This window comes from Berghia stephanieae, chromosome 2 (genome assembly GCF_034508935.2).
Source record: "Berghia stephanieae isolate SIO BIC M18660-M18661 chromosome 2, UCSD_Bste_1.3, whole genome shotgun sequence".
Classification (NCBI taxonomy): domain Eukaryota; kingdom Metazoa; phylum Mollusca; class Gastropoda; order Nudibranchia; family Aeolidiidae; genus Berghia; species Berghia stephanieae.
This window is the reverse complement of record NC_088361.1, coordinates 29,775,069-29,790,572: the sequence shown is the minus strand read 5'-3', so window position 1 is coordinate 29,790,572 and position 15,504 is coordinate 29,775,069. Positions and strand designations below refer to the sequence as shown.

The 15,504-nt window shown below is 33.8% G+C and overlaps 1 protein-coding gene and 1 long non-coding RNA gene across 7 annotated transcripts in view; one reads left to right on the top strand and one right to left on the bottom strand.

Annotated features, from left to right (window-relative positions):
• Positions 1-15,504, bottom strand: part of LOC144964674 (uncharacterized) — a 45,370-nt gene that overhangs the window by 13,757 nt on the left and 16,109 nt on the right. For all 5 annotated transcript variants that reach the window (XM_078899184.1, XM_078899180.1, XM_078899179.1 and 2 more), the window contains 15 exons: positions 15,133-15,215; positions 14,410-14,468; positions 14,091-14,115; positions 13,771-13,833; positions 13,115-13,208; positions 12,033-12,106; positions 11,538-11,640; positions 7,977-8,561; positions 7,226-7,743; positions 5,861-5,937; positions 5,531-5,671; positions 4,672-4,837; positions 3,900-4,010; positions 3,004-3,645; positions 2,080-2,107 (listed from right to left, as the gene is read on the bottom strand). In XM_078899184.1, coding sequence (XP_078755310.1) covers positions 2,080-2,107; positions 3,004-3,645; positions 3,900-4,010; positions 4,672-4,837; positions 5,531-5,671; positions 5,861-5,937; positions 7,226-7,743; positions 7,977-8,561; positions 11,538-11,640; positions 12,033-12,106; positions 13,115-13,208; positions 13,771-13,833; positions 14,091-14,115; positions 14,410-14,468; positions 15,133-15,215 — 2,769 coding nt within the window. The remainder of the gene's footprint in view (positions 1-2,079; positions 2,108-3,003; positions 3,646-3,899; positions 4,011-4,671; positions 4,838-5,530; positions 5,672-5,860; positions 5,938-7,225; positions 7,744-7,976; positions 8,562-11,537; positions 11,641-12,032; positions 12,107-13,114; positions 13,209-13,770; positions 13,834-14,090; positions 14,116-14,409; positions 14,469-15,132; positions 15,216-15,504) is intronic.
• On the top strand, positions 9,347-10,466 carry LOC144964675 (uncharacterized). Of its 2 annotated transcripts, XR_013643905.1 has the most exons (3): positions 9,347-9,570; positions 9,912-10,010; positions 10,341-10,466. It is a non-coding gene; the product is annotated as an uncharacterized LOC144964675 (long non-coding RNA). The 2 variants fall into 2 exon arrangements; XR_013643906.1 differs by lacking the exon at positions 10,341-10,466 and having other exon boundaries at positions 9,912-10,060.

The following is a 15,504-nucleotide window of genomic DNA, read 5'->3' as shown; positions in this document are numbered from 1 at the left end:
TAGTATTCCATGCCATGAATTATGTTCAAATATCAGTTTAGGAATAAAATATAAACCATTAGACGAAAATAATATTAATATTATTATTTAAGCATTTAACTGATTTAAATATTATGAGTTTTGGGCACATTTGAAAGCCAACTTTTTAATGGCTTGATAACTTTTTTTTTCTGTACTTAAATCCCTTACGATTCAAGTCAAAATTATATTTTTTTATGACTGTTAGGCATTATAGTTTGAAGATGTATACGGTACTGCTTTTGTGTGGTTGTCTCAGGAAATGCCGACTTGATAGTGTCATATAGGTGTCAATGTTTAGGGTATTCTTGCATGTTGTAATATAATGTAAGTTCAAGTTCTCCCTTTTTTTTTGTTTGTTGCTTTAGGTCTCTTCCAACACAATTGAGGTTATATGAGAGACCGCTGAAACAAAAAAACAAGCAATCTAACAAAAATAGTACAAATGTAAATCAAAATCATAACCTAAAGATATCATAAGCTAAATTATAAATAACCAAGAACAAACAGGCAGAAGATTTACAGAAAAAAAAATATCCCCTGTCAAAAATACAATCACAAACCAAAGAAGCAGGATAGGCTAGTAAAGAGAAGAAGAAACGACATCACTATCGGATCGTACACCCATGCGAACATCATAGGTATGGAGAACTTTGTGCACAAGTGAATGTGTTAACTTTTTATAGACTGAAGCGTCCAGATATATATGGCAGTGATTTCCCAAAAATTAAATGACCATTCTGTGGTATGTCTGTGGTGTTGTACTGATTTGACTCTGGTTGTTATTCAATTGTTTTATCTCTAAATTTGACTGACTGGAGTTCAATGGTATATCAGATGACTTTATAAGACAATGACTAAATGTGTTTTCTTGGAGGAAAGGAGATGATTCTATCTTACCTGTATGGTTAGTGTGTTCGTTTTGAATGTAGTTGGTCAATAAGGAGAAAAAGGTTACTACTTGGAATAAACTATATGCCCTCATAATTTTGAATCCTCTTTTGTCCACATACTATGTCCGTCTGTTTGAGCAAATCATTTAATTTAACAGTACCAGTGCTTAGTGTTAGTTGTAATTGATGATTGATACTGCAATATTTGTAGCATGTCCAGTAACCTTATTGGGTGATTGATTTTTTTCTTGTAAAGAAGTCATACTTTATAGGCAGATTGATAGTAAATTGAGATCTTGAAATCGTACACAATATTGGTTTTTAGTCTTTACTGGTCAATAAAATATTATCTTTATGAGTTATTTTACCACATAAAGACATAAATCATATCGGTTTACTGTTATGATCAACACAACTGTTTGAGAGGAACGGAATTGGTAAAAAACAATACACAGAACTTACAAAACCATGAATAAATCAAGAAAATCAACTGCCAATATGATAATATTGCACAGGAACATAGATGCATATATGTAATTTTGATATTTATCACAATTCTTGAGATACTGCCGCTGAGTTTTGAATAACACATTTTTTATTTAAGTGCACCATAATTTACAAGCACTTAAAATTAGATCAACAATTTGTGATATTCAAAGAAAACTATTAACCACAAGAATGTCAAATCTTCACTGATGTTTAGAAAGACAACTGATTTTTCAAATCAAAATAATAAAGTGAAAGAGTCTGTTATTGTTTTCCCGCTATACAGACATATTCTTCTTCTTCTTCTTCTAGGTTCCATGCCTGGTCCAGGCTTCGGATACTGCATGAATTATCTCTCTCCATTCCTCCCTGTCTCTTGCCTTTTCAAACAGCTCTTGGATTGTTAGGCTGGTGAAGACATATTATAAGACCATAAATATCCATAATTGCCCCCATTGGACACGGCACTGCCTAATACCAGTTGAACTCCAATGACCTCATGCAGGTAGCGAGCAGGGAGGGTTATTGGTCCCTTGGGAGTTCCAACTGAAATAGGGCTGATTCCACGCAGTGAACTCCTTCCTTTAAAAAAAAAAAACTAACACAAGAAAACAAAACAAAGACAGACACACACACATAACAAAAACTGGATGTCATATTTAAAGATTTTTGTTGAACTCACCCACAGTTGTCTTTTGATTTGGCCGTGACTAGTGGAAAGAAAACAGGGAAATATACTTAAAACAACCTTTAAAAAACGAAATGTGAGAATGGTAGAAGGGGGGAGGGGGGAGGAACAATTTTACGATCCACTTATCAAATTTTCATAAAAGGAAGTAGACAAAGCCTTATATATTAACAAGATAGCAAGTACACTGACAAAGGGTTCAAATTATTTTATTATTCATCTTTATTATCTAACCTAAAATAAAAGATTGTATTTTTATTTGGCTGGTCCTTGGTGAGCACCATGGGATGAGGAAAAAGTGAACCAAATGCCTCCCCCTAAGGAAAATGTTGCTGCTTGAAGCTCAAAGAAACAAATAACAATAATAAAGTGGAATGGATAATGTGGACAATCCAAGTTTCCCATTTGTCAAAGAAACCAATGGCATTTTTATTTTTTAAGCTTGTCTTGTTTACTTTGTTATGTTTAGGTGTTTAACGGTGCCTTCAACACTATTAGGTCATTAAAGCACCTGTTATTATCCTTAATTACCCAACATTAAATTGTATAAAAATAAATGTAAATTAACTTTGAAATTACTTACAAGAAATGCAGCAGCGATACAAGTTTTGTCAATTAAAGCAAACTTGATTTCCTCATAAAAAATTACCTTTTTTGTACACCTGACTTTATCTAGATTAAGCATTTGATTGAATGACTATTTGACACAGGCACTGATAAAATTATTTTTAGATTAAGCACGATGCATAAACTAAATTATGAAAGTGTATCTGATGTAAGATAATAATTTACATAAGTTTGCCTCACTCACCATAACAAGTACAGGTAATCAAATAAAAATAACATCAGATATACTTGAATACAGTTGGGTAGACAGCACAACAAAATAAGATTTCGACACCAAACCAACACACCAACCTTTATCATGAGAACTTGCTTGTTCAGAAGGGAGAGCATCCTGCACGACAAAGCCTGTGCTCACACTTGATCCAGAAGCTTCCACATTCTCCTCCTCTTCCATCTCTGTTACTTTTTCATCTTGTCGCCTCAACCGTTTTCCAGACTGGATATAACTTGGTCCACTCTTTTCCTCCATCTTTCTTTTACCTCTTCCTTTGGACTGCAAGTTACAAGCTGCTCCACTTTCTAATTTTTGCTGTTTATTTTTACTTGACACAGCTGTGGGAATTCTATCTTCATTTAAAGCATCAGAGGTAGTGCTCTCAGCATTCAAATTTGATGTAGATTGTTTTGAAACTCGAGTTATTTCTTTTCTTTTCTGGAGGTTCACATAGTCCATATCTTCATCTTCAAGAATATTCTTGGGTGTATTTTCTGTCGTCTCTATGTCCATTAATTGAGCCTGGACTGCAGGAGAGTACAAATTGACCACAGGTCTTTCTTGATTGCTACTTCCATTGACATGTGGAATGACTGACATGTCCGGAGACCCAAACAAATCTTGACCAGTGTTTGAACCAGAACTTGACCGTTTGGTATCTTGCTTGGCTGAGACAGATGGAATAATTTTGGTGGTTTTTGTAATCATTCCTCCCACATCTTTAGGTAAAATAGAAAAACAAAAGGAATCAAATTCTATTATTTCTCATTTCCCCTAGCACTTCTCAACTTCCTAGTACATCATTAATATAAAAAACATAATTCCCTATCTACTTACTACAACATGATTAATGAAGGAGAAATATTCCTATGTCAAGTTCTGAAATTTGACAAAGATTTTCTTGGATTTCGTTATTTAAATTCAGATTCAAGCGATATAAATGGCAATTAAAGACCCACACTTTTAATATTACCTCCAGGACCTCCTGATTTATTGTTCTCCGATTCCAATGGGTGACTTCTTTGGGCTGCGGTTGGGTAATTTTGGCTGCAGAATTCCAAACTAGGATTGCTGCCCTTTGAACCTAATGAAAAATGGAATAAATAAATGTCTCATTAATGACAATACTCAAGTTTAATTTCTCATCCTCCAAACAATAACCAGGGATGAGGGCTGAATTGTAATTTTTTAAGATTTTACCTTTTGTACCAAATTGTCTGATTTTGTCTCATATATCATTTTATTAAACTGAAAAATGAAACCATGAAATCTGATCACTTGACCATCACATATAATGTAATGCTGCAAAACTGATTATAATTTTATTAGTTTTTACAGACCCACAGAACGCAGAAGTAAAGTTTTAAGCAGAGGCTATTTTTCAACCGACAACAAAAGCTACATGACTACACAAGTAGCACAGATGAACGAATAGCTGCTTAGTCTTGTTTTCATCATTCAGAAAAAAATCTGCAATTTTATTTTGGCATTATTCAGTGAGTTAAAGTTGAAAATACTTGTCTTCTTTGCAATTATTAATTGAGAAAATTAAAAAAAAATTAAATTTTAACAATGTCTTTTTAAAATATTGTAACACTGATGTCTATTTGTGTTCAATTGTTACAAAAGCGCTTTTGATACAGTCTCAAATTATCTCTATCAAAAACTTTTGCATTGTATATAATATGGTTACGATATAAATGCATTAGTATTTATGACAACTAAGTTTTTAGAAGCCAACTAACCTGAGCTCATAGAACGTGAGAGAGACGACGAACTAACATCTGCCAAATCACCAGACGTCAATGTGCTCACAGATCTGGAAGGTGACACATTTGGAGACAAGATTCTTTCCGTCACTTGGACACTGACAGCAAGCAATGGAGGCTCTACGGGCGTTCTGGTCACCTCCTTTTGGAAAATAAATCACACAAAAAAATACAAATAATTACAATAATACTGGCAAAATTCAATACAAAGAATAAGAGGTAATTCATAGAAGAAAAAAACCCTCAACTCTTTATCCTCAACACAAAACATTATAATATCTGACTGCTTTCTTTTTAATAAATGATCACAAAAAGCACAGACTGGGCAAAAAAATTTTAATTACTTATCTCAGGACAGACACAGAGAGCGACATGGAGAGGGACAAAAAATAAAAAGGAACAAAAAGACAATAAGAATTGGTATTATTGGCCCATTATGTGCGACAAGTATTTGTTTGTGACAAAGTCCCTTTAATAGAAAAAAAGGAATCTTTAATGAATGTTATATTGTAAAGCAGATGGATATGAATATATATTCTTAGTCATCTGTATATTTAGAACTACCATCAACAAAAAAAAAAAGACAAGGACGGGAACGGGTTCCCCATCCCTAGACCGACAGTTTTCCTTTAAAAACAAAGACAAAAGGAGATGGTGGGGAAAATAAAACTTCGAAAGCTATAAGGACAAAGAAAGAAAGAAAGAAAAAAAAAAAAAAAGAGAGAGAGAGAGAGAGAGAGAGAGAGAGAGAGAGAGAGAGAGAGAGAGAGAGAGAGAGAGAGAGAGAGAGCGAAAAAAAAAAAGAGAGAGAGAACAAATACAAGACACTAATGACCTTGGTCACTGTCTGCCTCAAAATGTTTCCTTTGTCATCTAGAATATCAATAGTTGTCTCCCTTTCCACCACAATAGCCTTGAATTCCCGGACTGTTTTCCGTTCCATCTCCCCAAATGGCTCAGGTGTCTCTTTACCAGTCTGGAAAGATTTCGGAGGAAATGAATATTTTTGAGATTTAATAAAGAATGAGAGTCATTCATCATTCAACCTCTTTTTTTTACTTCTTTTATCCCCACTTCCAAAAAAATATATGAGTTATATATGTTGGAAATATATCATAATTAAAAATCCAAAATTTTAAAAGCCAATTTTCAAAGAATCCTTTACCTTCGGCATGAATTCATCTTGAAAACTGACAGTTGTTGATTTCTTACTCAACTTGTTGATATCTTGGGGTGATGTCTCTGTATGGTAAAAACAAAACATGATACTTAAAATTGAAATATAACCCTTCTTCAACATGAAAACAAACATGGTTAGGAATGCAGCAACAATATCCCCCATATCAAAAAGTTAACAAAAAGTGTAATTGGAGATGAAAGTTAATTAAAATCAAAAGGTCATTATAGTGTGATAAACATAGGTAAAAAAAATGGAGTCCTTCAGAGCCAGAGTTTATTCTGGTTTCTATAGCGTTAAACGGACATTAGCAAATGTTTGCTACCCCTTAGATCAAACACTAGTTTATTGCAAAGTACTTTTCACCTGATCTAATAGTCCCAGCTACCCAATTACTGCTGAGTGGATAGGAGGTCAGAAAAATTACTTTACCCAGGATCAATCTGACTCTCTTTGTGTGTGAAGAGAGTGCTCTACCTACTGAGCTATCAAGATACCCAATAAACAAAGGTAAAAAAAGCAAAATTAGTTCAATCCTTAAGATAAATATAGTGTGATTAACCAGTTCTAGATTGGATTCTCAGGACAGAAGAAAGATTGGCGGGCCAAAAGAAAAACAGAGACAATTGGTAGACAGTGAGTCAATTGTAATGACCTCGAATGAAGACAATGGCCCCAAGCTGGATACAGCTAGAGAATCACAATTGCATTCCTGTGACCCACAAGGGATTTAGGGAATTAGGTAAAAAAAATTGATGAACAAATATATGTCAAAGAGTTTCCTTTTTTACTTTTAAAGGGTTTTGCGGAGATTGTGACACATATAGGTCATTTCAGCATCAGTAAAAAGTAAGAAAATGGAATAGTCAGAAATTTCTAGAATTACAATTGAAGCACCCAAGAAAAAGCAAGACAAAGGGGAATTGATTCAAATAGGGAACAGATGTAGATTTCAAAAGCATACCAGCAATGTACTTAGTTTGAGATCACCTAAAAGTCTCATCCAGACACCAGCACAGGATCCCACAATGAGAATCACACTGAAATATTTACAAGAAATGGTCAAAACGAAAATATAACGATCAGTAATTAGCAGAGAAATGATTTGCAAGGAAAAAAAATATCACCTCTCAAAATTAACTTTCTATACATTTAACTATTTCTCTCCTAGCCAAGACTCCGGCCATGGAAAAGACAAAACCAAGTGATCTCAAAGTCCAAGACAAAGACAGAGAGCAACTCAGAAAACAGATATAAGGGGATAGAAGACACGCGCAGCAAGTGATTACCTGCCCACCATGAGAGGTCAAAAGACACCACTCAGAAGTCAAAGAATTAAAAACTCCATCTTACCATTGGATGCTATAGCACTCTTCCTTGTGCCATCTGTCCTAGCCACTGGGGGAGGCATTTCATTGCTAGCAGATTGAGAAACAACTGGAGGTAAACAATTTCCAGCATTTTTCATATTAGATGATCTTGATTGAATTGTAGTAAAACTTTCAGAAGGTGCTGTTGTGTGATCACCTTTATTTGAACCAACTTCTGAACTTTCTCCCAGATTTTTCGACCCTGATTTTGACCTTGACTTTAAGGCTGACATTTTTCGTCTGAGACCTGTTGATCTGTCAGGTCTAGTTGAGGTTGACTCATCTGTCGATGACGATTTCTGATCTTTCTTTAAGGGAATTTTCTTTTTGAGAACTTTTCTCATTACTTTCACTACTTTAGTACGACTTCCTGTTTTTTCAAATGACCTTGACCTATCAGTCAGAGGCTGATTGGAAATATCTGCAACATATTGTGACTGGGATTCTTGAAATTGATATGGATCAGGATTGATGGAATCTTTGACATTTGTTGACACTTCACTGGGGATTCAAAGATGAGAAAAAATGATGTTTTGAAAGTGATCTTAAACAAGAAACCATATTTGGTCTATTGCAAACAGCGGAATAAACAAAAACAAAAGAAGAAAAATAAAGCTTCAATTTTCTCTCTCAAGAAATAAATTATCATAAAGAAAGTTTGTATCAAAACTTTTTTAAAATGAAGAAAATTACAGCCGATTCAATTTGGTAAGCATAAAAAAAATCAACCTTACCCAGGAGCCTGACTAATGGATTTGCTTCCCCCAACTGTTGAATCTAAATTTCCGGACAATTCGACTTGTGATGAAGGAGCAAGAGGTGAGTCTTCTCTCACATTCCGACTATTTTTATCCACTTCATCTTTCTCTGTCTGTTCCATCATCACATTGTGTTCCAACGTTTCATCTCCTTCGTCGAATCCGTCAAACTCTCCTTGAGATGGACTCGCATCTTTACTCAAACCAGCAGTCATTGCACTCTCATCATTTCCATCATCCCCTGTTACAGAAGGTTTATCATTCTTATCATCGAGAGATTGGTCATGCGACTGTATATATTCATAGGAGATGGTGTGATCAACGTCCACAATCATGACTGATGCTTCTGACTCTTCTGTAAAAACCAAGCTGGCAACATCTTTCGGTTGACTTTCCCTATCAACCACGGTAATATTTCTATTTGCATCAAGACTGCTTTCTACATGATCTTTCCCATGATCTCCACCAAATGACTTCTCTGATTTGGCTAGACTATGTCCTTTTGTCTCCTCTTCTGTGTCCATAAATAATCTCTGCTTTTTGGGTTGCTTCTTTCTGGTCCTGGTGGAAAATAACAGTAAGAATAAATTAAAGATTATTTTTTTTTTTTAATAATAAAGAATATAATTCCCTTTAATCATCAAATGAAGAAATTTGTCCTAAAGACCTCTTCCGAAATAAAAATATTTAAAAATAAATTTGTGACTTACCACCTCAAGCCAGTATGTGAAACAGGTGTCAAAAAGTGTTTTCAAAGCTATGATGTATGATTTCAGTTTTGTCACTTTCCAATACTAGGTCAAATTCAACAAGGTCAGGGGCCCAGTCCCTAAAGACCTTTATTGAATCAGACTTTCACTGTAATCCGCTTTTATTGAGGAGACTTAATGCAGTTTTCTACACTGCCAAAACAAAAAAAACAAACAACAAAAAACAACATATTTGATTACTCTGCTTATTCCATATGACCTGCTGGGATAATAATGAAAGCACTGCAACGTAAGCTGAGTGCAGCAAATCTGTGCCTTGAATTTTATTGGTTTACCCCATGTTATATGAAAGAAACTGCTGCTAAATATTATGCACATTTGAACAATATTTAACTCTCACACGTTCCATAATAGAGATTTCGATCACCGGTGGACACGCCCCCCTTCTTTCCTCTCGTTTCACTTTAAGTGCGCTTTATAATATGCCCCCAAATGGCGATTTTATAATAATTTACTTAATTTTATACAATAAAAACTACAAAATATCTAAGAATATTTGATTTTTTCCTCCTAAATCACAAGAAATACGAAAGTATTTGTGTCAGTAACTCGGTTCGTCACTCGACTTCCGCCATCTTGTTTTGACAGTCGACTTGTCGTTTCTACTCACGAATTTACTCAAAATAACCTAATTATATACATTTTACAATGACTTATTGTACCGAAAAAGAGGTCTACGATATCTTATATATGGATGAAGACAGTGACGATGAAAATTACGCTGCTGTTCCCGAGAATATGATGCCTGATGGGGACCTGCCCTACTCACCAAATCTGGACTCGAATGACGAACCTGACGAGTAAGTATTTTTCTCAACTTTTCACAATTACATCCTCTGACATCATGTTCAAGAAAAAAAACGCACATCCTCTTGAACCCTGATCTTTCTTTTATCAGTTTCTATTAAGTTATTATTTATTTTTTCACTTTTCACCTCATTTACGAAGCATAGAAGTTGGGCAAGTGGTTAGCTGAAAATGTAAACAAACATGGCTGACAATAGAAGTAGAGAGCCATGTATTTCAACAAGGAGTGAGACAACTTGATTTTTATTTCTGACTTTTAGAAATGAAGATTGTGATATTTTGTGAGAGCAGCTTTTAACAGAATTTTGTTCTTTTTTATTTCTTTTTAACGCAGTGAGACCCAAATCCAAGTACAAGATGAGGGTTAGGAAGATGTCACTCGTATCTCTGGTGTTGCAAGTATGAGTACAAGTAAAAGAAGTCATTACGAAAGGTGAGCAGGAATCATATTATTATACTCTATTCAGATGCACTTTGGAAGTATGACATTCTAGAAATTATCATTAGTTTATAAATTGCTTCAAATGGTTGGTATGAAGCAATGTTTTAGTATGTGGCTCACAAATAGTGAAGGTAAGAATTTCATGGGTTCACAGGGAACATGAGAATGACAAACAGTTGATATACTGAATTTTGCTACTTTTGTGTATGGACTGAGTCAAACTGTCAATATTTTGTTTATTTTGTTTACCTTTGACTTATTAAAATTGTTTTTGCAATTCTAATTCTTTTTTTTCTTTTTAAAAAATTCATCTCATTTCAGTTCTCAAATTCCATCTCATGAGATTCCTGGCCCTTCCAAACTCAAGAAAGTGCGCCTTGATCCTGGTTCCACAACCCCTGTCCCACCTTTTTGACCTGAACTTGTCCCTGGTCTATTGTATGCCGGATGTGTTGAAGTTTGAGTTTGTAATTTATTTATTTTTGTGGAAGATTGCCATATATGGTTTTCAAAATTTACAGTGACTTTTCTCAAAAAATGCAAATATTCTTCTTCTGATTTATATAATCAAATGCCTTTACAAATGCAGTTTTGTGAAATAAATATGTCACTTGTGAGTGAATTACTATTCTGGAATGTAAAATGAACCATATAATTCATTTAATCAGTCAATATCACTCATTTGAAGTAAAGCAGACCAATTTGAAATTGAAACTGTCATTTTTTGTGATATTTTTTGTTCACATATATATGACTCATATTACGTAAATATTGAACTAATATGTAATATTTGTAATCAGCTGTATGATTTCAAGTGTTATGGTCATTATTTTCCTCAGCCATAAAAGAAATATGACATTATGGACAAACAAAAGGCTGTTAAGTTCTTTTATGTCAAATAATGCTGGATTATGCCCCTTTTTTTCCAGAAAAATTGCTCGTCTCTAAGACCCTGTCAAATACTCATTTTCAGGAAATTTGCAATGAATTTTGTAAATAATCTGCAAAATATGTTGTTTGTTTGGAAAATAAATGATATTTGATTATATTTCATAACCTGAATTTTTTTCCCTCTTAGTGATTGAGAAATGTGTTGTTTTTGTGATAATTTTTTGAGACCCTACCCCAGCACATAAATCTGATTTATGTCTCGGAGAGGGTTTCAATTGTGGTATAGACATGTCACTGTGATAGTATGATCATTGGCAAGTACAATGATATATAACTTTACATGGTTGTGGGCCAGTATAATGGGTTAATGGACATTTTAATAGCACTACCCAGTCATTTTTCACTCTACCTTTAAAATAATGGAACGTTTGAGAGTTAAAGGGAGACTTGGAATAACAGGCAATCAATCGTAAAGTCAACATCCAGAAAAGAATTCCGAAACATGAAAAAAAATTGAATTTTTATCAGCAATATGATAACTTTGGTAGTGAGAACAATAATATCAACCACAACATTAATATTATGTAAAGCAGGCAACATAAGTTTTTGCCAACTCAGCTTGCTGACCTCGTTGATTCCTCTTCAACATGACATGACCTGTCAGTCATAACAGTTGTCTCCCTCTCAACGGTCTCATTATTTTCACTTCCTGATGATGGGAGTAGTTTTGCTGAAAAGTTAAAGTTAATTCTGTTGTAATGAAATCAATATTGATAAGAAATGAAGAAAAAGACGAAATGTTTGGGAAAACAAAGGGAAATTTAGAATATTGGACCTATTTGGTACAGTCAACTCCACTTGCATTAGGCAGGAGAGATAGGCATCTCATTTTTCATACTAAAAAAATGGATATCCTCTCCCTTCCATATCTTATATATTTTTCTTCAACTCATAACTAACACAGAGTCTTAAATCACAGGAGGATAGGATAGTGCAATATTTTTATTTATTAACATTGCTATCATCATAATTATTATTATGACTATTATCATCATCATTATTATTATAATTATTATGCTAGATTTAAAATGAAGTAGGACCAACAAAATGAGTCATGCTTACATGGCAGGTGAAATGAGGGCCTTGGTAATGATTCTTTCCGTTGTGGAGAAGGCGGAGCATCCTTCAGACTTAGTCTGTAAAAATAAGATACAGGGAAGTCAGAACAATCCCAAACTAAAAACTGGTCAGTTTGAGCAAGTAAGGTGGTCTACAATCGAGCTATCAAAAATCCTTCTGAGTGTATCACGAGCAAAGTACACGTTTTCCCTCTCATTATGCACAGTAGCCAACTACTCAAGAGAGCTAAAACCGGATACCCTAAAGCACACTACTGTCATGACCAAAAATGGCAGTGTGTTTGAACTCTTGTAACCTATAATAATATGGATTTAGAGCTATACTCTCTATTTGTCAGTTCCTTACATATAAAGTCTATTAAAAAAAAAAAAATCTGTTTCTTTTTCTCCAGGTTACCAATTTGGGACAACCACGATTTTATTGGGACAATTGGCCACTATGCATTATAGCATCTATCTTATGATTGTGATGCTTGAAGTTGTTTTGAAGCACAGATTCTTAAATTATTCTTAGTTTGGTATTGGTTTGAAGAAACATCACCAGTCAAGACATTCTATTATCAGAGAATGAAAAATTTCCATAATCATCGTTATATTTCAAATTTGAAGCTCTATAAACATATCGGCCAACTTTACAAAAAGCTAAAACAGGACACGTGCACTACCACTGTCATTACCCAAAGTGGCAGTTTGTTTTGGACTATTATAAAATATAATCTAGATTTAAAGATATACTCTCTATTTATCTATTCTTTATTTTGATTTGCTTGTCAAAAAATCATAATCCTGAGACATGCCAGGGTCATGTCCTTACAAATACACAGTCCAATAATTTAAAAAAAATATTCTTTTATTTTTCTTCAGATTGCCATATCAGGGCAGTTGGCCATTATGTATAAGTCATTTAATATTATCAAAATAAACAAAAATACGACACCATGCAGAAATACCATGATAGTTTGTCTGATAATGTAATTTAGACAGCAATAAATGTGATTGCTTTAATTGTTTCGCTGGTGTGAGGGGGGGGGGGAACAAAAATAATAAGTTGGACAACCATCTTACTTTCTACACGACAGTAAGAATGATGATGGATCTTTGACTGGAGTCGTAACCACGCCTCGGTCACCAAACATGGCCTCTGCCTGTTCATTGCTTCCTGTTTAAAAACAAAAGCTTGAAATAAAATGTAATAATTGATTTTGTTTTGTCATAGAGAGGGTAGTAAAATGGGGACGTGTGCGAAAAAATAAACATATATGCAAAAGTACTTTGAGCTCCAAAATGGCACTGTCCAAGAATGCTCCAGTAGGCTAAGATAAGTAGTAGTAGTAGTAGTAGTAGTAGTAGTAGTAGTAGTAGTAGTAGTTGTAGAAATAATAATAATAATAATAATAATAATAATAATAATAATAATAATAATAATAATAATAATAATAATAATAATGATAATAATAATAATAATAATAATAATAATAATAATAATAACAGTAATAATAATAATAATAATAATAATAATAATAATAATAATAATAATAATAATAATAATAATAACAATAACATTTATAAATGATATTGATTATGATGATAATCAAGAATAGAAGGATGCACAAACTCACTTTGGGTATTATTTACATTTTCTTTGAAACAGACCCTGAGAAGAAACCTATTTTTAACAAAGAGATTTTATAAAAGCAAAGAATGCAAAATTCCCAACTTACCCGGAGTCTGAGAAGAGTCATCAAGCTGGGATTGGCTAAAATGTAAGTGTAGACCCTGTGAGTCTGCAAAAGATTATATCACATACAATGACCACAAACACGAAACTAACAGGGATGATGAAAAATGAATACAACATTAAAAATTAAAAATAAATAAAAACACGAAATAGTGACGGCCTACTCCATCTCCATTATCAATAAAATAATAAAATGATATCCTATATTTCTGAACAATTATATATTGTTTACTTGACTTGTAAAATAAATAGACCAAAAATAAAAAATAATGTATAATAAATTTGAATAAATTCAACACTTACCAATCTTGTTACTGCTCTGGGAACTCTAAGAGAAGAAGAAGTTAATAAAGTTAACGAGACTTGAAATTATTTTAAACCTTTCAGAATTGCTCATAAATACGTCAAATTTCGAAACAAATACACCAATAAGAGGTCTTGACTCGTAAAAAGAGAGAGAGAGAGAGAGAGAGAGAGAGAGAGGGAGAGGGAGAGAGAGAGAGAGAGAGAGAGAGAGAGAGAGAGAGAGAGAGAGAGAGAGAGAGAATAAGAAAGAGAGTGATAACGATTTATCTATATCAAAACATAATTTTAATAGTTAAAACCAGAATGATAAACTCACCACAGAAGAGGACAATGCTTTAAAAGTCACCTCAGCATCCTTCTCTTTGTCGCTGTCATCTATGAGAAACAAAAGAAAATGACAAAATAAATATGTTGTACAAATTAAAACAAGACATGCAAAACTCATGAAAAAAGAAAAAAAAAAACATTGACAACAATAATAATTGCTTGTTACATTTGAAAATATGTTATCCAAATGTAGCAATCAATTTTTAGTGTTTGTCTAACACTGCACTTCATGAGCCCTATGGTTCTGAAGAACAACTATTAAGCTGAGCAGATTTCACTCTCTTTTAAGAAATGCTAAAAATAATTCAGAAATAAGTATTAGAACGACAAATAAAAACAATAAATAATTTCCCAACAAATCACACTGAAATGGAAGTTTGCCCATAGATATTTATTATCACTTGTAAAATGCAATAAATAACAATGTGAAATTGAATGTAAGCTTCAATTTAATATACGAAAACAGATAAAATGGAGGTTTCGGGTTTCCCCTTTTGTTTTTGTTTTATTCATCTTAAGAACGCCACTACCACATTATCTCATTCGTCTGTGGTGTTTCATTTATCCTGTTTTGTTGATATAGGGGAAACCCGAAACGCCCATTTCATCTGTTTTCGTATATTAAATTGAGGCTTACATTCAATTTCCCATTGTTATTTATTTCTTCAAGCTTCGAGCAGCAACATTTACAATAGCTTGTAAAATGAACTACCTTGTGGATCCTGTGACTGTGTTGGAGAGTCTGGTACAATGAATGGAGCAGTGTGGACTTTGGGAGATGGGCCTACAACGTCCCTGGAAATCAAAACAGATAATTGCAGACTTGTATGCCTATGTGGTCTTGTGGTATGACACTCGCTTTAGGATCGGAAGGTCCTGGGTTCGAGACTCGCTTGGCGCATAGGTGAGTCCTTGGAAAAGACTCTTTACTCATATTCTCTCACCGTACTAAGGTGTAAAATGAATACCTGGCCGTCAACAGTGTTGTCTTTGTCGGAAAAATTGTAATACCACCTAACGGGCGTCATGTCTCGTTCTATCTGTTATGTGTTACTGTTGGTCAGAGACCCTTTGTAAAGCGCTT